Source organism: Peromyscus maniculatus, chromosome 19 (assembly GCF_049852395.1).
Source record: "Peromyscus maniculatus bairdii isolate BWxNUB_F1_BW_parent chromosome 19, HU_Pman_BW_mat_3.1, whole genome shotgun sequence".
NCBI classification, from domain to species: Eukaryota; Metazoa; Chordata; class Mammalia; order Rodentia; family Cricetidae; genus Peromyscus; species Peromyscus maniculatus.
Window position 1 is genome coordinate 36,002,287 of NC_134870.1, and position 25,635 is coordinate 36,027,921.

At 45.1% G+C, this 25,635-nt stretch overlaps 1 protein-coding gene across 7 annotated transcripts in view; it reads right to left on the reverse strand.

Annotated features, from left to right (window-relative positions):
• Mcc (MCC regulator of Wnt signaling pathway) overlaps window positions 1–25,635 on the reverse strand; it is a 326,031-nt gene that overhangs the window by 88,475 nt on the left and 211,921 nt on the right. For all 7 annotated transcript variants that reach the window (XM_042263722.2, XM_006977669.4, XM_076555203.1 and 4 more), the window contains 2 exons: window positions 18,497–18,610; window positions 5,542–5,684 (listed from right to left, as the gene is read on the reverse strand). In XM_042263722.2, coding sequence (XP_042119656.2) covers window positions 5,542–5,684; window positions 18,497–18,610 — 257 coding nt within the window. The remainder of the gene's footprint in view (window positions 1–5,541; window positions 5,685–18,496; window positions 18,611–25,635) is intronic.

Genomic DNA, 25,635 nt, shown 5'->3' on the forward strand with positions numbered 1-25,635 from the left:
TGGGCTATATAGCTAGATGCTATCTCCAAAAACCAACCAACGAACAAATAAATGAAAACTGTTGGGCTGGCATGGGAGGCCATGTGCATAGCACGTGTTGGGCTCTGGGTTCTATCTTCAGCATCACAAAAGGGATCAGGGAAGGAGGGAAGGGAAGGGGGAAGGGCAGGAAGGGGCGGGGAGGAGATTTGGAAGAATGAGAAATCATTAGCATCTTATGCAGCTCAAGTGGCCAGAACAGAACAGACTAGCACAGGCTGGATGGCTCAAACGACAGAAATGTATCTTCTCACAGGCTGGAAAGCCTGAAAGCCTCGCTAGCTCGGTCACTTCCTGGATGGGTCCTCTGCCTGGCTTTCGGATACTTGCCTTCCAATTGTGTAATGGATTGGCTTGGAGGGAGCCTGGACACACGTACAAGCTCTCTGGTGTCTCTTTTCATGAAGGCAGATCCCGCCATGACAGCCCTACCCTCATGAGTTCATCTGACCCAAATCATCTCCCACAGGCCCATCTCTACACATCACACGGGTGACGACCGGATGAGGAAGGGCAGTTTTCAGTCCACAGGAAATGGGGCTGGGGGGGAGGGATTCTAATGAGTCTTTCTTCGTCCTGTCAGCCAGCTCGCAAATAATGACACGGAGACTTCTTATTAGTTATGGAAGCTTGGCCTATAGCTTAGGCTTGTTCCGAGCTAGCTCTTATAACCTAACCCATTTGTATTACTGTACGTTCTATCGTGTGGTGTTACCTCGCTTCCATCCTGCACCTCCTGTTTCTTTGCTGTGTCTCCTGTACCTGCATTCTCCTCCTCTTCCTTTCTCTTCCCGGAAATCCCTTCTATACCTCCTGCCTACCTACTGGCCATCCATTCAGCTTTTTATTACACCAATCTCAGCAAATACATCTTCACACAATGTACAAATATTCCACAACAGAAAACTGCTGAGGCAAGAAGACAGACAGCAGCCAGCTCAGAGTGAACAGGGAAACAAAGTTGAGAACATGGATGAGCCATGAGGGTTAGCAGGGAAGGGGTGGTGTTACAAGAGCTGCTTATGGGAAAGAGAAGATCTCACGTTCAATTTGCTTAGACGTCATTCCTTTTCTTTTTTGGATCCAAAGCACACTATGATCATATTTTTTTTTCATATTTTTGATCCCATTATAAAACCTCCACAAGTCAAACACCTTTCAAAAGGCACTCATAATACGCTGTGAAATGAAAAAGCACGTATTATAAAACTGTTATGTGCTGTGGGGTGCATGATCCAGTATGTTTAAAATATTCAAGAGAAATTTTTCAGAAGGACATGTACACAAAATGTTCCGTGTTTGTCTCTAGGAGATGAGATTTAGGGCACATCCGGCAGGGATCGGTTAGGAAAACAAACCGTACTAAAAGAGTCAGACAGACAGCCTTGCTTTCAGGCAGGTCTGTGCTTGCGAAGCTGGTGGAAGAACAACGGAGAAGACAGAGGTGGGTGGGTGGAGGCCCCGAGGAGCTGTCAGGTTGGTCACCCCAGCTCTGCTCCCCCAGAAACCAGGCACCTGTTGCTGCTGCTACATACCTGTCCAGAACTTCGTGTCTGGCCAGTCAAGGCAGACCCTTGCATCTACACTGTATGTCTGCTGCCACTATCACGGCCTAGTGGGGATGATTAATGCCTCTACTTTCTCCCAGACCCTTCATTACCAGACTGAAAAGTATCCAGAACACAGCTGGGAGGGGGTCTGGGAAGTAGGCCCAGGCCCTGAATGCCTTTGATTTGGGGGAGATAAGAGAAAGAACAGGGAACAGTACTTGGGCCAGAAGACAGTCCTTACAGTCTCCACTCGAGGACTGCTCAGTGACCATCCATCCAATAAGCCCTCCCGATCAGTTAAATTTCTCAACCACAACAGCATAGCAGCAGCAAACCTTCTGTAACTGTCCCTCGGGTCAATGGGATGAGTTCAGCTGCTCCTCAAAATGGGAGGCCCCTACACCATCAGCTATTGTATCTACTGGCAGGGGACCTCCCCGAGCCAATGGCAAAGATGACTAGACGTTATCAAACCTAGCCACCAAATTACAAGTTTCACCAATTCACCACATACAAGTAGCAGAAAAATCAAGAGGAGAAACAAAATGCATATATACAAAACCAGAAACATACGTCGACTTTAGCTATCTTCTCTACTGGTCATGAAGCTGGAGCTGTCATTATTAAAACTCCCTTTTTCTTTCTCCTAGGGAATCTGTTTATTTTGGTTTGGGCAGCAGCTCACTTAGTTTAATTTAGTGCTTTCTTTCTTCTTCTAAAGATTTATTTATGTTATGTGCACAAGTGTTTTGCTGCATGTATGTATATGTCCCTGGTGCCCATGGAGGCCAAAAACAGGTATCAGACTCCCCAGACTGGAGCTACTGGTGCTATGGACCACCATATAGGTTCTAGGAGCTGCACTTATGTGCTCTGCACGAGCAACAGATGCCCTTACCCACCAAGCCACATCCCCAGCCCAGAATCAGTGTTTTACCTAGTGAAGTGTTCCAAAATCTTTATTCTTAGGAGGCCGACCCCTGTATTAGCTTGCTCTAATCTAATAAACTGCTCACAATTTCTAGGCAATAGACTAGAAAATTCCAGGTTTCAAACGCCGTCCTTTCTAACTTATGGCATAGTGGCAGCCCTACATCTCCCTCACTTGTCACTCTAGTCACTCTATAATATTATATTATATTATATTATATTATATTATATTATATTATATTATATTATATTATATTATATTATATTATATATTGCTTATATCTTATACATATATAATATATATGTACAAATTATATTTGTACTATATATTATACATCTTATATATTATATTAATATTGTCACTATAATATTGTATTACAACTACTTTTTCTTTGTAGTTCAATGGTATTCTAAGAAACATCAAATGCTAGCCTTTTGTGTCAAACAATATAAAACCTATTTAGGACAAGGGATTTAATTCCTCTTATCTCTTCCAGCTTGTAAGACTTTTATGCAAATCTTTTATCTCTTCCCTTACAGACTTTGATGCAAATGTTTTAATACCCAGTAAAACTTTTGAGCGCCCACCTCTTCCTTCCTTCCTTCATCTCCTTTGCTCTGACTATTGTAAAACCAGCCCGTGTTGAAAGAGCATGAGATTGGATCCCAGACAATGGGGAAAAGACAGTTACCACCTGTGCATACCAGGTCCCACGTGCTCGGGCCTGCCCACCCCGGTGGGGTTCTCACGCACCCCTTTTGTAAAAGCAGTTGCCTTGCTGAGCTACTTCTGCTTTGTTCCATGTTCCTTTGTGAGACGCTGACACCAAGATTATTCTTTCTTTCTAAGAGCATGGATACTGCAAAGGGCCATGCGGTTAACTGTGGCACCGTTATCATATTCTTTAGTAGGTGCATGTTCCTTTAACATAGGTCAACTAGGAGAGCTCCATGTTGCAAGGAAGAAAAGGAAACATTTTTGGTGTGAGTTTTTAGGTGAATAACTAAGAAGAGAATTCAAAGTCCTATGCGGATGAAGACATATACAACCCTTCCACTACTTTTTTTTTTTACTTTTTTTCTTTTTTACTTATTTTTATGTTTATGAGTGCTCTGCCTACATGTACAACTTTATGCCAGAAGGAGACATCAAATCCCACTATAGATGATTGTGAGCCACCATGTGGTTGCTGGGAATTAAACTCAGGGACCTTTGGAAGAGCAGCCAGTGCTCTCACCTGTTGAACCATCTCTCTCCAGCCCTCCACTACCTCTGCTTTCCCTTTAAACTTGGGTATCAGAAAAGGATGCAAACAGATACTGGGGTATGCCACAGCAGTTAGAAATTCATCCACGGGGTGTTGTTCCTGAGCTGGGGCTGCCACAGCATATCAGGGGTAGGGGACAAATAGAATCCCTAGAGAGCTGGCGGGCGGGGGGGGGGGGGGGAGCGGCAGCGCGGGGGGCCGTGCCCTAGCCTCTGGAAGACCCTTTTCTCACTGGCCCATCTAGCACATCTTACAAGCTGGCCGGGAGTCCCCTGGAGGAGGAGTTAGTTTCCATCATTTACATAATGGAAACAGGTAGAGTGTTGTGTGACGTCTGCACAGATGCAATCGTCCTATAAATCAGAGGCACAAATGCATGTTTACGGTCAAGCCACTCACAGAACACACAAGTGCAACGGTCAGGCCATTACATCCAATTTAAACATCTTGAGATTGAGTTGTTCCCTTGATATGTGTTGTGCTTATCTCACAACTGACTACACCTGTTCACTGTCATCTTCTCAGGATTTTAAAAGTACAACTCATTTTTTGTGAAAATCACCAATTTGCCAACATTCTCTGTTAGGCTCTTTGAAATCTACTATAATCATATCTTTGGGCTAAAATCTTTTTTTTTTTTTCTCATGTATTTCTAACCCACAATCACTCTGTAGACCAGGATACAATTTTAAAACCTTAAGGACCTAAATTAGAATATGAAATTTATTGTGTGGTTCCAAGTCAGTGTAAAATTTTCCATGATTTTGCCCAGAAAACAGATGCCCGTCAGCACCCTCACCAAGAAGCCCCATCATTACTGCGCCTCTCAGAGTTGGAACAAAATACATCCAAAGCGTCTTATGAGCCAGAACTTCTCCAGGGAGAATTCGGAGCAGCTGCTCCTGAGATTCTTTCAATGCTGGCTTATGCGAATGCTTCCCGAACCAAGCACCCTTTGTTTAGGAACGTAGGTACTAACAGCTTCTCTGCACAGGGATGCTCCCTGTCCACCACCATGAGCTCCTCAGCCAGTGTCCCTGAACCACAGGGCAAATGCAGGGAACTGAGTGTTGCAGATTCCAGAGCCAAATGAACCGATAAGCCAGGGAGGCAGAGTCCCTGACGGGCATCTTCAGAGAAAGAAAACTAAGCAAAAGCGAGTCTCTGGGCTCCAGCTCGTATCTCCGTTCTCTGCTGAACATAACTGTTTCCCATCAGCACTCTTGACGCCTGCCTTTCTCACCAGTAAACTGATGGGTCAAATCTTTCTTTCTAGTGAAGTGATGGGTCAAGGCTTGCCTTAGGAATCTGCTAAGAGGATGAGTGTCAGCGTTGATGTACAGCTTGGGATAAGCTCAAAATATTAACAGATTATGGAGAATCCCATATAACGCTTCGCTGTAAGCCACATCCATGGGTCTCAGAAGCAGTAAGGGAGGCACGAAGTCTGGAGCAGATCTGGTAAACAAAGGAGGCTGTAAGGATATCAGACTGCTGTCTCTCTAGGACAGAGCAGCACCCACCGCCTAATAAAGGTTAATAAAGCCTTTTACTTGATTGCTGATTCTATACCCTTAGCAATCAACGGAGGATCATGACTCCCACCCTGTCTACCTGCTGGGGTGGTTGTGAGGATCAGAATCAGAAGGGGACAAAAGAAATCAAGGGATATGACTGGCACAGTGACTCACAGGCCTGCTCCAACTCCAGCACACCAAGGACAAGCACAGGCTAGATGGAGCAGCCAGACGTACCTGATGGTGGTGCCCTGCAGGCGGTCTATCTTCTTGTTCAGCTCCGCAATGATGCTGTGGAGTTCCGTGATGCGCTCCTCATAGCGAAGGGTTGTGCGCTCCTGGACGTCTTCATGCTCTCTCATGAGGTGTGACTGCTCACACTAGGACCAAGAACATAGGACAGAAGATGGGACACATGGATGTGTTGACATTATGCCTTTTGGAGAATGATTCTACATTTTATGGCTTCAAGCTATTGCTCTCAACACTGGAATGCCCCTAATAAGGCACTCACCTGCCCCAACTAACTAACCCAAACTAACCCTTGAAGCCCCCATGAAAATTTACAGAGCCTTGGGAGGAGATGCAGGGTTTTGCCTTTCTAATACTCCCTCATTCTGCCTCACCCTCTACAGAGTGCCTGCTGGCTCCTAACCAAGAAACGGACCGGCCGATTCTGCATCTCAAGAAAATTCCCGAGTAATGCACCCAAGTCTACACAGAGTGGCTTCATCCACAGTCTCCAAGGCCTGTCCCTTAGTTCCTTCTACCAATTTGCTTCGTTTTCCACAGCATGCTTCAGTTTTCAACCCCAAACACTAAGTGGTGTAATGGGTCCTTTCAGCGGGGGTGGGGGACTCGTGGTTGCTATCCAATATCCTCTTTTTCCAAACTGTAAAGTCCCAGAAGGCAGACACTAGATATTCCATTATTCAGCCCTAGCCACCTCCCCCGCCCTGGTGGCATATGGCCCAGCTCACTGTGGGTGATCTAGAAGTGTTATGAAATGAGTAGATGGCAGTGTGTCGCAGCCATGAAGGCTACTTTATAGAAATAATGACAAAAGAGGCCCCGAAGCTTCCCTGTGCCTATGCACTGATGGAGTACAAAAAACCAGTGCATGCCAGGAAAACACTTTTGCAGAGGGAATGTAAACCATAAGGAACCCGTCCCTCCTCAATTCCCCTTCGGCAGTAGCAGCTGATCTCATTTACATAACAATAAAACGTCCTAGGTGACGGAACAAGTGGTCTAGCTCTGGCCTTGTCTGCTATACTCAGCGGTTATTAATTTCCTGTCCAGCAGGGAAATTTTAATTTCACTTTCAACAAGGTTTTCCGAATGCCAAGAGCCATATGTGCTCTCCAGCCAGCTCTGCAGGTGTGCATTTTCAGGCCTGTGGCCAGGAAAGGGTAAGGCTTTTCTTACCCACTACCGCGTACATCCTCGCCTTCCCCAAATCTGCTACGTTTCCAATGGTATCACCCTGGGCAGAGGGACCTGGGACCCTCAGAACTCTGGAAACAAGAATTGGGCAAGCAAGGCTTTTGAATGATCTATCGTAAACCTTCACAGGACGGCTGCTTCCAGAAGAACACTGATGTGAACTACTGTGTTCAATGATAACCTCAACTCCAAATAACAGCCACTCAAGGTGAAGCCACCCGAGTCAGTGGGTCCAGAAGTAAGAGCAAGGCCACTTCTAAGGGGCTGGAGACATTGCTCAGTGGCTCCGGGTTTAATCCCTAGCACCCAAAAAGCCACGCCTAAGCGGAAGCTTTCCTAAGCAGAACAATCTCCTTTGGTGCGTTGTAGGACTTTTCCATCCGCAATCCACTAATGGTTAGAAGTCAGAGAAATCCACAAAATGTTAGTACATCAAAACCAGCTTTGGTGGCTAAATCAACAGCTCCTGTCTTTCTCCGAAACATCTACATGTAGACTACTGTTCCCTTCGGGTCCCCAGAGGGCATCGTGAGCTCTTGCCGCTGCTCTTTATTCCCACCCCCAGATTGTGTGTGTTGTATTCACACACCTGCAGAATACACACTCTTGTGAAGATCACACTGAAATTGATGGCAGACCAATGCCAGTCGCTGCTTTGGACTCTGCCATGGCTATGCTGGCTCTCAACATCCGGTTAGTCCGCTAGACCCAGTTTTCTGTGCGATGCTTCCCACACAAGCTTAACGAGCATCCGTGCCCCCACCCTCCCTCCCTCCCTCCCTCGTTCCTCCTTTTCTGCAGTCTTTATGGAACAACAGGCTACTACCACCACCTGGGCTGTCCAGAGACTGCAGAACCCCATCCACAATGAAGAGGTTCAGTGTGTAGATGAGGAAAGGGCGGCTAAGTGACTGCTTCGGCCCCCCCTAAACAAAGATCCTGTGGGGATGGCTGGGTTTAGGAGACACCAGATGGAGAGGGAGAGTATGACATGTGGTGCTGAGCCACCTTTGCCCTGGCTTCCAGCGGGAAAAGTCTGCCTGGAGGGGTGTGCAGGAGCGAGAGAGACTCTGGGGAGCCTGAACTCAGTCGGGGACAGCGCTGGCAGCTAACGGGGACCGTCAGGGGGAAACAACCCTTTTAGCTGAGGGCAAGGATGTTTGGCTCACATCCCTACATTTTCCCATAAGTATGGTTTTTTTTTTTTTTTTTTTTTTTTTTAAGCACTAGGAAGCCTCTTGAATTTAGCAGTGACTTTAACAAGTATCAGACATCTCTGGATTGCCCCAAATGTCTAAGAGACTACCTAGTGCCACAGGGATTTGAAGGGAACCGTGGTCACTATAATCAAACAGACTAAAGAAATCCTGGACTTTTTGGAAAATAAGAAGCAGGGACTCGCCGGGTGGTGGTGGCGCACGCCTTTAATCCCAGCACTTGGGAGGCAGAGGCAGGTGGATCTTTGTGAGTTCGAGGCCAGCCTGGTCCACAGAGCGAGATCCAGGAAAGGCGCAAAGCTACACAGAGAAACCCTGTCTCGAAGAATAAAATAAAATTAAAAAAAAAAAAAAAAAAAAAAAAAGCAGGGACTCAAGCAGGAGGGGGAAACAGTGGTAGCCAGGTGCTTCAGGTCCTGTGCGGCGCTGGCATCCGGGAATCTTCTGGGTTGTTAAATCACTTAGTTGTGGACGATAATCTGCAATGACCAATTACGAGCGACCACTCGGAGATGCAGTCTCTGTATTATCTCTGATTGTTTGCCCTTTTCATTTCTTAGTCTAGTCAAGGGTCTATGTCAGCCTTAGAGAACCAGCCCTTGGTTTCTAGGGTCCTTTGTGTATTCTTGGGTTCAGTCTCATCTACTGCCGGTCTGACCATCATTTCGTTCCTTCTACTAATTTTAGGTTCAGTTCGTCCTTGCTCCTTGAGCATCTTGAGATACAGTGATAGGTATTCTTGAGATTTCTCTTTTTAAAAATATAGGCATAAATTGTCATAAGCATTCCGTTTAACTTTGTTTTTGCTATACCCCAACAAGCTTTGTTTCCATTGTATATTCATTTGAAAAAGCAGTGTCAAACCGATCTTTTAATTTTTCAGTTATTTATTTACATATTTTTTATGATGCCGAGAGGTCTACTCAGGGTTTCATAAACCCATTTACACAATCCTCTTTCAAACGGCGCCTCTGCCTCCTCTCCCAGTGAGTGATGTGGGGCTCCACCTGGAAGATAAACATTAGCAGTCCTACTGCGGTGGCCAGCAGGGCCCTCACCAGCACTGTGTGCATTACTGCCTCCTGGGCACAAGAGTGCAGCTCTACTTCCCTGGCCGCCTGAGGCTAATAGAGGCCCTCTAACTTATTTTGGCCCATGAGATGGGTGATTACACACCATTTTGTCATTAAGAACTCTTGTAGGATTTACCACATGTCCTTCTTGGGGTCATGGTGAATAGTGACATTCCAGAAGAGATACGGTTGACAAACTGAGGTCTAGGTGAGGTTCGTGCACACAACACACACACACACACACACACACACACACACACACACACACACACACACACACACACACCCCTACCTACCTCCATGAGCTCCTAGTAAGATATTTGATATTGGGGATTGCTTGCTATTACTTACTGCATACCCTGACTGATCAAATCATTTTGAACATGGAAAAACAGACTCAATGAGAAGTGACTGTTTTATTTACTGTAACCCAGGTAACACGCCAAAACTGCTAAAAAAACAACAACAACAAACAAACAAAAAAAAAAAACGCACCCCCCCAAAAAAACCCTTCTATTTCTGTTTGAGTCACTTGGTGATTTACATAACCTCCCTCTTCTTCCTCTCCAAGCTTCTTATGGGCACCAACAGACACCAGGAAATACTATGTCTGACAGTACCAAACAAGAGCTAGAAAACCTAGACATCTCCATCCTCACCCCCAATGTAGACAGAAGCACCCAAGTTCCCACAGTGTGTGATACTGGGGAACGCCAGTTTCTGTCGGTAGCTCCAGCCACATGTCAATCATTCGGGGATTACCTATTTAACAGGAGCTAGGAGCAACAAGCGTTTCTCATTACACCTTTACCATCTGGTTGTTACTGTTTTCTTTGCTTTACCATACACAAATGCCTGCTACCTTTCCAATGAAAAAGGCAAGAAATAGCTTGAAACAACGTGCCTCTGCTTTTCTCCCCATTATCGCAGTAATTGCATCGTGGGTTCTCCCTCCCCCTAGTCGAAATTCAATTTCTGACTGATGCGACCAGCGGAGCCCAGCCAGAAAGCCTGTGGCTGCGGCGCCTCGCCTGCACACTTCTAGAGGTCAATATCACTGGGAGTCTAGATTTTCCCTATAGCTACAGACGTTCGGTTTGTGATTAAACATCGGAGTGTTTTGTTTTTCCTGGATTTATTTTTTTTTAAATCTGGCACTTAATACCTATCCTGAGCTCATTTCAAGGCCTTAACACTATCATGAGGGGGGAGGGAGGAAGGAAAACCCCTATAAATACCTGTATCTAGCCATATAAATCGCTGAAGCTGCCTAAGTGAAATAATGTTTAATATAAACAAACAGCGAGGGCCAGCGAGATGGTCCAAAGGGTAAAGGTGCTTGTGGCTAAACCTGAGGATTGGGGTTCCATCCCTGGAAGCCACATGTTGGAAGGAGAAAACCAAGTCCTGCAAGGTGTCCTCTGGCCTCCACAGGTACACTGTGGTATGTGTGTGTACAAACACATACACACATGTAAACGAAAACATGGTAAAAGTGAAATTAAGACAAACAAACAAATGCATCATTTCAACTGCTGGGAATAAAATCCTTTAGGCATATCTCTGCTAGTGGTACAATCCCAGATCAAGCCTTGAGACAGACCTGTCTGGGAATGTGAGGCCTGGTGGAAAGGCCTGTGCCGTGTGGTGATACCGGGGGCTTTATGGTTCTGTTAATGCTCTTCACTGGGTTTTAGCTTATCCCACAGAGGCCACTGATCTTTAATCATCACATTCGTCTCAGCTGTCAAACCTAAGAGCATTATGAACTGGCTTCTTGAAAAATGCAATGCCATCATTAATGTGTTAACCCTCTCAGCCATCCTGGAAAGGGGGTCAGCACCTCTCCCGTTTAAAATATGGCAAGATGCGAGGTTACTTTCTCGGGGTCACACTGGGCTGGTCACCACTAATAGTACTCAGGGTATTCCAATTCTGATTCTAAGCTCTGTCCCAGCTCCCCTTAGGGGAAGGGGTGGCGGGGGCAAGCCAGAGAAGGGGAGACAAATTCAAATGCCACGAAGGAGCACAGAGTTGCAGCAGTCACTATGTCACCACAGAATGCTATTCACAAAGAAGAAAGGACAAGGAGCTAACAAAGAAAATGCCTGTAAACTACATCTTCATCTCAGGAAAAAAAAAAAGAAAAAAAAGCACATGAAAGAAAATACTCTCCCTATTCCATTTCACTGAAACTGCACATTTTCTTTCTTGAACACCTTTGTGTGACAACTCAGGAGGCTTGTTTTCTGAAGATAGAGAGCTTCGAGACAGGAAGTGCCCCCTCCCACTGCTGATATGAATGTGGGTCCATGTGTAAGTGCGGGCCGATCTGTGCACCTGCTCAGTTTGGAAATGTAAGGATGTGTCCCTTGGACCATGCTGGCAGCAGCTTGGTGCACAGCAGCAGAAAATTAATACAAGTATTCCGTCTTCTCTTTCTGATTGATATTGGCTCCGTACCCAGCATTTCACTTCTATCCGAGGACAATTTCTAAAATTCCATCTAGAATCGATCTCACAGTCCTAATTTAGCAAACCTGCTTTAATTCAACCAATTCCAGTGTTATCAATAATTATTGGACAGATGTTGGATTTCTTCAGGTGATCCCCCAATGTAAACACCATTTATTGTTTACAGTTCTGTTTGGCCAAGGCACTATAATATTTGGAAATGGTAAAACTTCCTCCAGGCCCAGAACAAATTTCACGTGCATTGCTCTTCCAGAAGCCGAGGAAGCTTCAAACAGACATCATTTACCCAGGCATACATCAAGACAGCACAGCACTGTCTGCTCATTGCATTTAGCTTTTTCTAGAATCAATCCATCTTTGTAAGGGATCAGGAAAGCTAGGCTGACATTTCCTTACATTCTCTTTCCTGGATCTTAGGGTTTTTTTTGTTGTTGTTGTTTATTTTGTTTATTTGTTTGTTTTTATAATTTGAAAGGCATCTCTCTAGCAAAGTGTGTACAAGGTAACTTTTAAGACTTGTGTACAAATGCAAATACAAGCTGGCCTTAGACATGATTGGTATCACTGGGGGTAAAAAATGCCATCAAAAGCTATTATGTGAGAAGGCTTAAACACAAATAAGCCCCAAAGGAGCTGAGCAACCTCGGATAAAGCATCATAAAGTTTTCTATTGTCTTTTTACTATCCCCTGAACAAACAGCTTTGTCTTTGCAAACATAAATCCTAATAAATATCATAATGGTCATGCTTTAAGGCCTAAGACTGGAGGGCTTGACAGCTCGAAGTTGAAATCATGTACAATTTTCTTTAAAAAATAAATAAAAGCTAGATAGGAGGGAAAAGGCTCCTGCTTGTGTTTGTGTGTGCTTAAGCATACATGCACACATGCACGCTCTCATACACACACATACACACACACACACACACACACACACACACACAGTGGGGGTGGGGGAAGAAAAATGGGGGGAGTCTCACCAATAATAACCGCCCACAGTGATGGCCTTTGGATAAGTACAAGTTAGAAACCACATTTACTTAATACCATTTTACTGTTATTGAACACAAAAGTAGCACTTTCTGTTTAAAAGAACTTGCTCTGATAAGGCCTTTAGAAAGTTCCAGTTCACCAAAGATCACTGGGAATACCGTAATACCATTATTCTTTTGCAATCAAAGGGGTAATCATTTAGGTAAAATTTCCATCTAAGTGCAAAAACCAAAACCAAAAAAACGTCACGCAGAGAATCCTGGAGTGAGGAGTTAGCACCAGCGGCCTTGCTCAGTCGCTCATCTGGCCTTGGGTATGGAGCGGTTCATCTGCCTGCCTGGCTGTCAAACGTGAGGGCAGCTGACTGAGCATAAGACCAACCCATCTTCCTCCTTCGCCTTCTACACCAGATTTAAGCCACCTGTGATCGTGAGACATGAGAGTTCCCCAGAACTTTCCAAGGCCTCCGAGAACGGTGTCTACAACAAAACCAAAAATGTTTTTCCCCCTAACTGTAAGCTTTTCTTCAACTGTTTCCTTTCTGAATACGAAAGGAATATATAGTGATAGGATACACTTGAAAAATAGTCATGTAAAGCCGGACATGGTGGCAAAGGCCTGTAATCCCAGGATTTGAGATACTGAGGCAGGAAGATTGCCTCAAGATGGGGAGCCACCTGGGCTATAGTGCTCCGCCTGTCTTAGACAAGTAACCCCCCACCCCAGTTATAAATAATGCGCCACTGACGTGCTTATTTCCTTGGAGGAGTGAGGAGTGTAGCTGGGCTTCGTGTGCGCTAGGCAAGCAGTCCACCTCTGAGGTTCAGCACAGACCATTTCAACCTTTTAGTTTGAGACAAAGGCTCATTAAGTTGTCTAGCCTGGCCTTGAGTTCTCCCTGTAGCTCAGGCAGACACTGAACTTGTAATTCTCCTTCCTCACCCTCCCGAGTAGTTAGGATTATAAAGCTGTACTACCCGAAGCCTGACAAGTTGAAATTTTAAAATTGCTTTTTAAAAATAACCCTGGTAGGTTTTTTTTTATTGCTTTGAATTACCACATTAAAAAAAAATAAAGTGAAGCCGGGCGTTGGTGGCGCACGCCTTTAATCCCAGCACTTGGGAGGCAGAGTCAGGCGGATCTCTGTGAGTTCGAGGCCAGCCTGGGCTACCAAGTGAGCTCCAGGAAAGGCGCAAAGCTACACAGAGAAACCCTGTCTCGAAAAACCAAAAAAAAAAAAAAATAAAAAAAAAATAAAGTGAGCATATATTTACACAGCAGTTTAAAAGTTTGAACATAGTGTCTCTTTGAAAACAAGATACAAGCAGGTAAGAATGAACCAATGCCTCTGGTAGATCCGAGTGGTGTCTGTGTTGGCATATCAGAATCAAGAGTGACTCTGATGAGTGAAAAATTCCAGTGGGTGTTCACAGAAAAAGCCTGATGGCCAACTGGAAAAAACAGGTAAACCCAGGAGGACTGTGCTGATGCCAAGGTGTGAGGTGGGAAAGGCCCATCATAAGATATGTAGGACCAAGGCGGTCTTGCCCCTGGGAACTGTAAAGACTGGTTCCCAGGGTTCCCGTCTAGAGCAAGAAAAACCTCAGGGCAGCATCCAAACAGATCGGGATGGAGATGATAGAGGAAAAGAAAAGATCCAGACGTAAATGAAACACACACAGAACCAGGAAGGTCAAGAAGGGGCTGTCATACGTGCTACGATCTTAAATCGCTTTGAACCCCCATTCCTTATTCAAGGAGGGGTGTAGAGACGGCTCAGCAGTTACAAGCATGGACTGCTATTGCAAAAGAGCCCACTTTGGTCCCCAGCCCCTACATCAGGAAGCTTGTAACTACCTGTAACTCCAGCCTCCGGGGATCTGACACCCTCTGCTAACCTGTGTGTGTACATGCACCACACACACACACACACACACACACACACACACACACACAATTAAAATAAGTCTTTCAAAGTAAGCAAATAAATGAAAGTCCAAGGAAAATATGCTTTCACATCACATCAAAGCCAAACCTAGAAAAATATTGAGGTCAAATCCTGTACAAGAAAAAAGGCAGCCCAATATTCTTCCCATTAACTATAAAATACACTACACAATGAGTTAATCCCCCCCAACACACAGAGAAAAAACAAGCAATAGCTTGTTTTAAAAATCACTGAAATATTTAAGAAACAGGTGTGAGGCATAAATGAACACAATTCACAATCAGAAAAAGTCAGAAATGAGGTGACAGAGCTCAGCACAGAATGAGAAATAAAAATGCGATTTTAGGAATGGATACTAAGCCAAGAAGCACAAAAGAGGAATAGAAAACAGAGACAAAATACATTAAAAAGGACATACAAAGGTCTCGAGACAATGAAATAACTAAAGATGGGCAAAGAGGAAACAATATACAAACAATGAGGAAATCTAAGCCAGGAAATAAAACTAATAGTAAGATACATCATTTATTATAAACTTCCCCCAAATCAAATTGGAGAGATGGCTCAGTTGTTAAGAGCACTGGCTGCTCTGCCAGAGGCCAGGGATCTATTCCCAGCACCACATAGCTGCTTACAACCATTTGCAACTCTAGCCCCAGGGGTTCTAACACTCTCTGCTGGCCACCTCAGGGGCTGGGCATGTACTCAGGGCACATACATACATACATGCAGGCAAAACATCCATACACACAATCAAAAAACAACACTTCCCAACTCAAATATAATCAAAAGAATACACAGCAAACATGAGGTTCTCAAACAAAAAGGATGAAGACTAAATCTAGCAAAACTACAAAAGGAAGGAAAGAAAAAGATGAAAGGAAAGAACCCTGTGAATATCTAGATTAGTGTTTCTCACCCTTCCTGATGCTGTGACCCTTTAATGCAATTCCTCACGTCGCGGTGACCCCCCAACCATAACATTATTTTGTTGCTGCTTCGTAACTGTAATTTTGCTACTGTTATGAATTATAATGCAAATATATGATAGGCAGCATATGTGATATGCGACCCTCAAGGGGGTCGCAACCCACAGGTTGAGAACCACTGATCTGGATAGAGTAAGAGTTTTGAGAACATAAGGAAGGTGTGTCCCCATCACATGACACAGCAGCTTCCCATGCTTGACACAGCAAGACATCAGCGCCTTCAAGGAGGCCTCAAGTCTAACAAACTGACTCCAGAGGTACATATATACCGTTATCGGTACTCAAGAACTTTGGGAGAATTATTTCCATGAGTCTACTCAAAGGGATCTAATTATAAATTGGAGGACACTGATATAAAAATCCTGGGGAATATTACCTCCAAATGCCTACATAACTTAAAGAGAACGCATTTGAAGAATTTCTCAATAACTATGTTAGCTATAGTGGGACTGTTATTCTGTGACTGTTTGTATGTAATGGGGAACAGAGCAAATGAATGGTTATAGGACATTCTAATATCCGCCATAGCTGAAACAAGTGGGATTTAAAAACAGGACTTAAGCAAGCACATGGCACAGTTTGAATTTGCAATGGAGGGACGAACATGAGTTCCCAAGACATTTTATCTTCCACTTTACACATAATTAAATATATACACATCCACATTGGTTAATAAAAATAGCTTTCTGATTCTATCCACAAAAGAGGCCCTATACAATAAGCAACCTAGAAGCAACAAGCATCCTGAGTACCCAGACAATGGTCTGGAAATCCTGCCTGCTGAGAAATACTGCAGTTGTTTCAAGGGTAGCCACTTCTAGCTTTGGGGGATATGAAATGTACTCTGGATGTCTGGAGTGACTGTTCAGTACATGCATGAGACTCATAAGGAACCCGAGGCTCTACCTGGCTAAAAATAGTACCCACTGGAGCTTTTATAAGGACAATAATTACAATGGATTGAAATTCAAATATATTTAAATGCATTAATTCTTAATAATGTTAAAAAACAAGAGAGCACTTTTAGAGCATCGTGGCGAATCAGTGCCTCCTCCTGACAAAGGTTAAATAAATAGCAGGATTCAGGTGCTTGTTTCATGTTTACCCTTTGAAATGCATCCCGTTTGAACAAACCGCAGCCGGGGAATTTCCCAGCAAAAGCATCTCCCGCAGTAACCTTGGGATAATTCAACTAAAATGTCACGAGTTTCAAGTCCTAATGAAGTAATACACCCAGACCAGCAGTTCTCAACCTGTGGGTGAGTCGTGACCCCTTTGTGGGATCGAACAACCCTTTCACAGGGGTCACATAGCAGCTATCTTGCACATCAGATATTTACATGATGATTCATAACAGTAGCAAAATTACAGTTATGAAGTAGCAATGAAGTAATTTTATGGTTGGGGGGGGGTCACCACAACACGAGGAACTGTGTTAAAGGGTCACAGCATTAGGAAGGTTGAGAACCACTAGACTCGACACTTCATATCAACAGCTGCTAACATCTAAGAAAGACCAGCCACGGGGTAGGATACTATGTGTTTGCTCGTGACAGGATACATTGTACAGCTTTACCAAGGGGAGTGGATGTGAATCTGACCTCACCTCTGGATGGCAGGAGAGGCAGGAAGGGTTGAACTCTACCATGAGTGTGCAGTCACCAATAGGTGTGGTTAACTAGGTGCAAAATGGCCAAGCTTAGAAATCATTACTAAAAAGCAAACTAGGCCTGGAGAATAAATCTTTATATTCCAAGTATTTAAAGGAAATGCCTATTTTTTTAAATGAGTGAGATCAAACTGTAATAGTATTCTGCTGTAAAGAAAAATGAAATTTGTAGGAAAATGGATAAACTTGAAAATTATATTAATCAAGGTCATCCAAATGTAGAAAAAAATCCACATGTTCTCCCTCAAATGTAGAGCCTAACCTCTAATACATGAATATAGATAAGCAGGTGTGTGTGTGTGTGTGTGTGTGTGTGTGTGTGTGTGTGTGAGAGAGAGAGAGAGAGAGAGAGAGAGAGAGAGAGAGAGAGAGAGAGAGAGAGAGAAAGAGAGAGAGAGAGAGAACATTTAGAATGGAAACAGAACAGAAGGTAATATGATGTGGCAAGGAAGGACAGAATGCAGGCCAAAGGCACATAAATGATGAAAGGGGATATAAAGTAATTTCTTTCTCATCTCAGCTCTATCATAGATTTTCCATGTGGTGGATAAGTGAATAAAAACATAATTAATATTGGAAGAGTAAAACCATAGCTTTTACAATGGCCATTCTAGCTATATAGAAGTTCGCTGAGACATTGGAGTTTGAGACTGGGAAAGTGCTTGAGTAGCTGCCTTAAACCAGCTGTATCTTGATTTCATGCGAGTTCATTAGAATAAAATGATTTTTTTATTAAAAAAAAGATTAAACCCTTCCATCTACGGATGCAAACTTGAGTGGTAAACTGTAAAGAAGTAAGAACCAGCTATTAGCAGGAAAGTCATCCCGGAGGTTAACTTTATAGGAAGGGAAGTGTAGAGCTTAGACTGGACAGAAGGAGGTGTGGAGGGGCAGGCAGATTCTGTTCCCCGACTGTGTGCAGTGGGTGTGAGGATGCTATGAACTGCATTTGTATCCAACCCCCAAGTGCTGGATATGGCTAGGTTTCCAATGTGACAGTGGGTGGAGGTGGGACTTGGGGGAAATGATTAAAGAGAGTGGAGCCCTTGAGAATAGGATTAGTGCCCTGATACATAGAGAAATGAGAAATGAGGGATAGCTTTGCTCTTTCCACCATTTCGGGACCCAGTGTGGGAGCTAGGCTCACTAAAAACCAAAGGCATGATGTCCAGCATCCATAACATGGAAATATGTTAACTGTTGAAGCCAGATAATCTATACTGGGGTTTATTTTGTTTTGCTGTTTTGTTTTGTTTTTAGTAACCCACCTAGAACCTTTGCTCATCAAATTCACATTTGTTTTGTTAAAATTTCCACAGACACACACACACTTACTGTTAAACAAAGAAGTTAGACAAACAAAACACCCATCCAGGTCCCTTACCTGCGCCTTGGCCAACTTCTTTTCCAGAAGGTCTCGTTCCCGCTCTGTTTGCTGCAGACGTTTATTCAGCTCTACTATGTCTCCCTTGAGGGATGCCAGGGCTGCCAGGTGGAGCTGTGACGGCAGAAGGAGAGGGACCCACGGTTAGACAAGCTCATTCCCTCCCCTTCTTTTGATTAGCATAGCCACGTAGAAGAAAGAAAGAAAAAATCTATCACCGGGAGGGGACACACTTCTGAGAATGGGAGTGATTAACGTCAGGAACAACGCACCTAAGTCAGGGTCTTATGTGAGCTGGTTATACAGTCACTCTAGATAGAGCGGGAAAGGCCATTCCTATGTGTGGTAGAACCAAAGTTGGACGGTAAATTCAGGGTAGAGAGCATAGCTCTTTATTCTAAGGGCTTTTCCTGAGTTCAGTGGGATAGCGACAGCTCAAATAGGGTTGCTTAACTCAACATACAGCACAAGGGCTGCAGCCCGAGCAGGAGGCTGAGGCAGGAGGATCTTAAGTTTGAAGCCAGCCTGGACTATGTAAGGAAATTCTGTCTAAAACAACACAAAATAAAGCCCACAAATTGAGAGAGAGAGAGAAAGAGAGGGAGAGAGAGAGGGAGAGAGGGGGGGGAGAGAGAGAGAGAGAGAGAGAGAGAGAGAGAGAGAGAGAGAGAGAGAGAAGAAGAAGAAGAAGAAGAAGAAGAAGAAGAAGAAGAAGAAGAAGAAGAAGAAGAAGAAGAAGAAGAGGAAGGAAGGAAGGAAGGAAGGAAGGAAGGAAGGAAGGAAGGAAGGAAGGAAGGAAGGAAGGAAGGAAGGAAGGAAAGAAGGATGGAAGGAAAGAAGGATGGAAGGAAGGAAGGGAAAAGAAAAAAGCTTCAGGCACAATAGACACAAAGATAGGGAAGAGGGGGGGCTGGATATAACTCAGGGGTGCAGTGTTTGCTCAACATGTAGGCAGTTTGACGGTCCATCCCTCAGCACAAAGAAAGGGAGAGCTGGTTTAAAGAGCTGGCTCTTCTTCCAGCTGACCTGTTGATTTTCTTGCTATAAACTCCTTCCTCATCACCCACCAGATAGCCTCAGTTAGCTGGGTAGATGCTTCTTATAAACATAAAATAGACTCTCACTGAGAAACACAATCAGAATTCTGACGTTGCACTGTGCTCCAAAGAGCAAACCTCCATCCACCCAGACACCATTCCCCAGACATCTTGCTCAGGTTAACAGGAGCTGGAAAGAAAGTACTTCTTCTTCAGTGGATTTAAAGAGGGGAGAGCTAAGCACTGTGATCAGGATCTGAAAGACTTGGCATTCTCAATACAGAATTTGGCGGCACAAGCTACTGCCCCAGGAGGGGTTTCTGCAGCTCTCCAGGCCAGAGATGGGAGAACTACAAAACACATTGACCTACCCATCTCAGCACCCACCTCAGGGAGCCCTTGCCTGCCCAGGTACTGCAGATACCAGCCTTCCCTTTGCAGCCTGGGTAGCCCAAGCTGCTCACCCCTGTGCCCTGCAGGGTGCTGCACCTAGAAATGGAATCATAACAGATGCTGCCTCTCACAGGCGCTCTGCCGCTTCCCCTAGGACTTAATGTGAGTTGAGACCCAAACAGGCGTGTTCTTTAAGGACGGCCTGGCGCGGCAGTGCACAATTCAAAACTCAAGATCGCTAGCACTTTAGTTTTAGAAGACCACTCTTTCTGCACCCTGCTGGGACGTGTCCGGGGTGGGCAGCGGCTTCAAAGCACTTGTGTTCCTCAGACTCCAACAGCAGTGTGACTAACTTAATTGCACACAGGCTACAAACCAACAGATCAATCGCTGATTTGAAACCAGGAACGCCTGAAATTTAAAAAGGAAATGCCAAGCAATCTGGTGGTATTTGCGTCTGGGGTAGGGCTAGGGCCCCTCAGAAAAGGTCACTCTGCTATTCAGATACAAGGTTTATGTGATGGTTTCTCAGCACAAATACCACCAGGCTCCCGCTAAACAACCTTTTGGAGATTTGTTTTGTTGAGTTTGGTGAAGAGAAAGGTTCAGTCCCTTCCACCGCTGGGGCTGTCGCCTTACTCCCGCGGCACCAGCACTGGCATGTCACCTGATCGGGTGGTCCTGGGAGAACACACACCACCCTAACCCCTGAGGAGGATTTTCAGACACACTAGGACCTGACATGTGCTTTAAGAGACATGGGTGTCGACACGAGGGTCCCAACTGAGAGTCTGGTCACCTTCTACCTAGCTCACTCTTTTACATCTGGGGTTGTCTGCAAGGGTTGGGAGGAAGAAAGGGCAGAGCTGGCATACAATATTGCAGACCCTCTCCCCCCAATCCTGAACTATGTCACATGGGGAGACAGCCAGAGGAGCTACTTCCACCATCGCCACACCAGAAGGGTCCGTAATAGAGTCACACTGTCGGTGGGACTGCCGGGCTGGTCGATAAAATATTTTCCCGCCCCTTGGCTCTCTGGACCACAGCATTTTCACAGGATAGCTCTGTGCTTCTCCAGATGAAAGATGTCTCTCAATGAATGGGACAGACAGGTCCCAAAGAATCTTCTGAATAATGGTGGCCTCTACAGACAATCAGGAAAAGGCAGGTACCTAAGAATGTGTTCTACATGCTGAGATCCATCTGTGTGCCTCCGAATTAACAAACATTTGTGACGGATGTTAACTCTGTGACCCCATGGTACTTCACATGCTGGTATGCCATGAGGACAAGATGTCTGAGAGCCCATAGTGCCCGGCTGGGACATCTGCAAGACTGTGTCACTTTCTTAAGGCCCCACAGAGCACCTGGCACCTCAAAGCATGGCTCAGCATCCTGCTATTCCATATAAGACTGTACATGACAGTAATTTTCATGAGTTTTTTTCATGGATAAAAACTTTACTTAAAAGAATTTTACATGCATGATGATAAGAGAAATGAAATGCAACTAGAAGAATAAACTGGAAAGGGCATTCTAGTGAACACTCAGTGGGCCCTGGGTGGCTCTAAATTGTTTTCAGTCCTTTTAATTCAATGAATATTTTTGAAAGGGGGTTATTTTTGTATTAAGGAAGCAATAAAGAGCCCAGCAAGAACATAGTAACTGAAACAGGTTGTTTTTTTTTTTTTTTTCCTGTCCCAGTCCTCTGGCCCTTTTGATAGAAAGAAGACAGAATAAAATGTGTCCATTGTTGACCATTTCTCAACAGAGGCACAAAAGGCAGGATTTCCAACAGGCGGTCCCCCGCCCTACCCGCCCCCCCCCCATAGTCATTGGAAGCTCTCAACACATGCGCATGCCTCTTTGCCAGCCTAGTTTAAAGTTAGCAGGGACAGAGGGGCTTGCAGATTGAGTCCTTCATAGGCCACACAGAGAAGCTTCAATACGGTGGATGCCGGCACAGACAGTATAGTGCCAGATTCTGCCAAGTCCCAAGGCTTTGAATGTCAAGCCTTTTAGAGCTCTATGAATTTTAAAACATTTTTATTTATTATTAGTATCTTACCATCATCATCATCATCATCATCATCGTTTTGTTATTTGGGCCTGTGTGAGTTAGGGTGAGTGCATGCCATGGCACACACGGGTGCAAAGGCCAGAGGAATCCACTGAGGATTTGGTCTTCTCTTTCTACTGTGGGTTCTGGGGATTGAACTTGGGTTTTCAGGTTTGTGTGTCAAGTGTTTTTACCTGCAGGGCCATCTGTGAAATTTTCACAGGGAGCTCATGCAAAGCTGACATGGAACCTTGTCACTGTCTATATACGTTTGGCTCTAGTGCATACAGGTGACAGATGCTTACATTCTCATGTTTCTCTGGACAAAGGTCCCGGATTCTCTAGGTCCTTGGTAAGCTAGCTTCTCTCTGTGCTGTGTGCATCCAAATGCAGCTATACCACCTGGACATTTGGCAACAAGGCAATTGTCAAGCCAGGCAGTTGTTATTTTTGGACTGTATGTTCCTTGAGTAAAACTGCACTGTGGAACTAGTCTTAGAGACAAACCAGCTTAACCTCTGACAGCTAAGGTGTGCAGCTCGAGGGTCCAAGTGAGGACTGAGCACACAGATTCTCCTGGAGGTTTTTCCATGCTGGGTGAATCAGCAGCCCCTTACATTATCAGCAGGAGACGAAGAGTGTCATACTCTTTAGGATGCCCTTGGAATCCATCAGGTCCTACAATGGGATGGGTGACCTCTGGGAGCACTGACCTCCATTCTGCTACAATTCACAATAAAGTGGCAAACACAAGCCTGCTCTGCTCAGCTAAGCTAGCATTCTCTGATACATCACATTGTGATCATCATCATCCAGCCTTGTGTCTGGGCTGGTGAACTCTACCACTGCCACTTGGCTCATCTTTCTGGGACTTGGGCCTGGGAACAGCCCAGTCATCAAAGGGCCCAAGGCTCCAGCAGCATGGCTGGGACGGATGGAGGACTCTGTCACGTCAAGTGTTTCTTTTCAGTGTGGGTATCATACTACCACAGGCTGGGCTGGTCTTCCTGCCCTGTGGGGGTGAGCTCATCCAGGGCGCACTGTGAGGGTCCTGTCCTTCCTCCTGTGCCTGTTTGGGTCAGGAGGTGCTTCTGTAAGCCATGTCACTTACTGCCAGGGTGACTCTGCCTCTGTCCCACTGTGGGATAAGGGCACTTCTATTTTGTCCTCATCCTGCCCCTAGTCCTCCATATAATGACACACATTTGCTCTTACATTTTATGGAAGGCAATGGGTAATGCCAACTCTTTCTTTCATACAGTCACCTCTCTATTCAAGGGTAAGAGACAAGTGCAACCAAACTTGGCCGAACACGCACGGTTGGCAGGATTCTCTATTTCCACACTTCGTCATATTCCATCAAACACACTGCATAGAGCATCTCATTTAATCCCCACAAGGTAATGCTGAGAGGCAGACATTATCCCTTCATTGGACACTGAGGAAATCGAAGTGTGGAAGTTGGGTAGGAAAGCAGCCCAGGGTCAGATAGCTAAGGAACCCTAGCTCCAAGTCTACCCCACTGTGTGCCTCACGGAAGCTCCAGACTTGGTGTGGCATTGCTTTCTTGCCTTTAGGACACCTAAACATGAATGCCCATGTACACATATGCAGTTGGGTAGAGGAGCGCTATCTGTACTGGGGATGTAGAGTCAAGATCTCTGTGGGACCCCCAGGCACGAGCAGGGAGGTAAAGGTGATCTTTGAGGATGGTACCATGTCTCTAAGACTCCTCCAGGCTTCAACCTGGCCTCACAAACACCTTATGTGTCCCAGCTCCGTGGGTAGTGAAGGGCCGCATGTGTCCCAGCCGTCCTTGCAGGGAGGAGGGACAAGTGCACAGGAGAGCAGCTTCCTTCAGCCGCCCCTCCTAGATACTTCTCATTGCAGGAGCTCCAATTCAGACGCACAAAGAACAAACTCCCTGGCACAAGGGCAGTGCTCCCTGCCAGATGGATACAATCAGGCCCATCCGGTGGTGGCTTCCTATTTGCTGCTAGGATTCCAGCTAGGGGCACCTGCTGTGTCGTGTTTTGAGAAAGGCTGTTCAGTCTTGAAACTTAAAACTCATTAAGCATCATCTACAAGATTGCACACTGCATGCAAATCACTTTCTGCCGCCCTCGGTCAACTCAGAAAGCAGTCGCTTCGTCTCTTTTCAATTTCCCTGCCAATTCCCTTGACAGGTCAACGGCCGCTGCGTTACTTTTAGAGCCTCAGTTGAAATTCAGTTCTCGGAAAGCCCCTTCGACATGGATGCACCGGATCCCATTAGGTAAGGCTGTATTATAAAGCTAATGCCACCAAGTCACCAGTCCAAGGTCCGGGTACCACCTGGGAAGGCAGGCACACCAGTGTCCCCAGATCCTTTGTAACATTTCCTTACAAACAGTTGTGCTTCTTAAATACTACCTGTGAGTAATGACTACTTTGACCGTTAGATATTGAAATACTAAAGGCTGAACAATAGTATATATATGTAATATTCTAACTATTAAATATTAGTAACAGTATTTTCCACTACATAAATTTGGACTTGTCTAATTTTCATGGCAACACTACATTAAGTGGCATACAAAGAGTTCTGGAAACACATTCAGACAAACTAAAGATACCGCAACAGACTGGCTGTCCCTGCTTACATTTCAAGGTGGCTGCGCCCTAATGACACATCTTGGAGGGATGAAGATACAACAATTAAGCTCAGCTAATCAGGGAACATGAATATTTCAGCACACACTAAATACGGATGTGATCCCTGGGGCAGAAACCCCCCGCAGAGAATCGCACAAACATGAGTAACAGAGTTCGTCGACAAGGACTGCACTGTTCATAAATTTTTATATCGATCCAATTTAGCAGGTATTGAATTCCCCATTCTGGAGAAAAGCAAGTACTTTTAATGGTGCAACAGTCAATAAACTCCACAGATCAGAACAGGCCAATGTAATTTTACAGTGATGGTTGAAGCACTCTGAAGGACTCTGGTTTTTGTGGGAGGAGGAACAATGTCTTTTCTTGGGGAAAGCAGGCGAAGGTCTGGAGAGCATGTGTTTGCACATCTGCACACACTCACGCAACCACACACACGGGGCTTCATATGAGCTCAAGGTATGTGTGTGCTTCCCATGCAGCTCAAGGTATATGCTTCCAGACTTTCAATTAAAGTGCGTGCACAGCTGTAATGTTGACTCTTCAAGGATTCGGGACAATTATTGCTAAATGTATTCCCAGCTTCTTAAAGATCTCTTAATGGGCATTATTTCACTTAAATAAAATACCTGTCAAGGGCTTGCTGCCAAGACATGCTCCTATTCCAGTCAAGGCACAGGCAAGCCCTGGCTGGCTTGACCTCCCCCAGGCACGTTGACTGATGGGCCACTTCCCAGCTCCCTGGTACAGCTAATCCAAAGCTGTTGGCTAGGGGAGAGACAGACAGACTTGAACTCCTAGCTGACTCATGAAGGGGCCTTGCTGACAGCTTGAGAGTCAGTGAGTAGATGGAAGAGGGGAAAAGTTTAGGGTCCAAATCTTCTCTCCTTTCAAATGACCCTAGCCTCGTCAGGATCAGCCAGCCTAGATGCCTTGATCTTGGAACAGGAAGAAGATTGGGAAGAGCAGAGTATGGGCAAATAATGAGAAAAAGC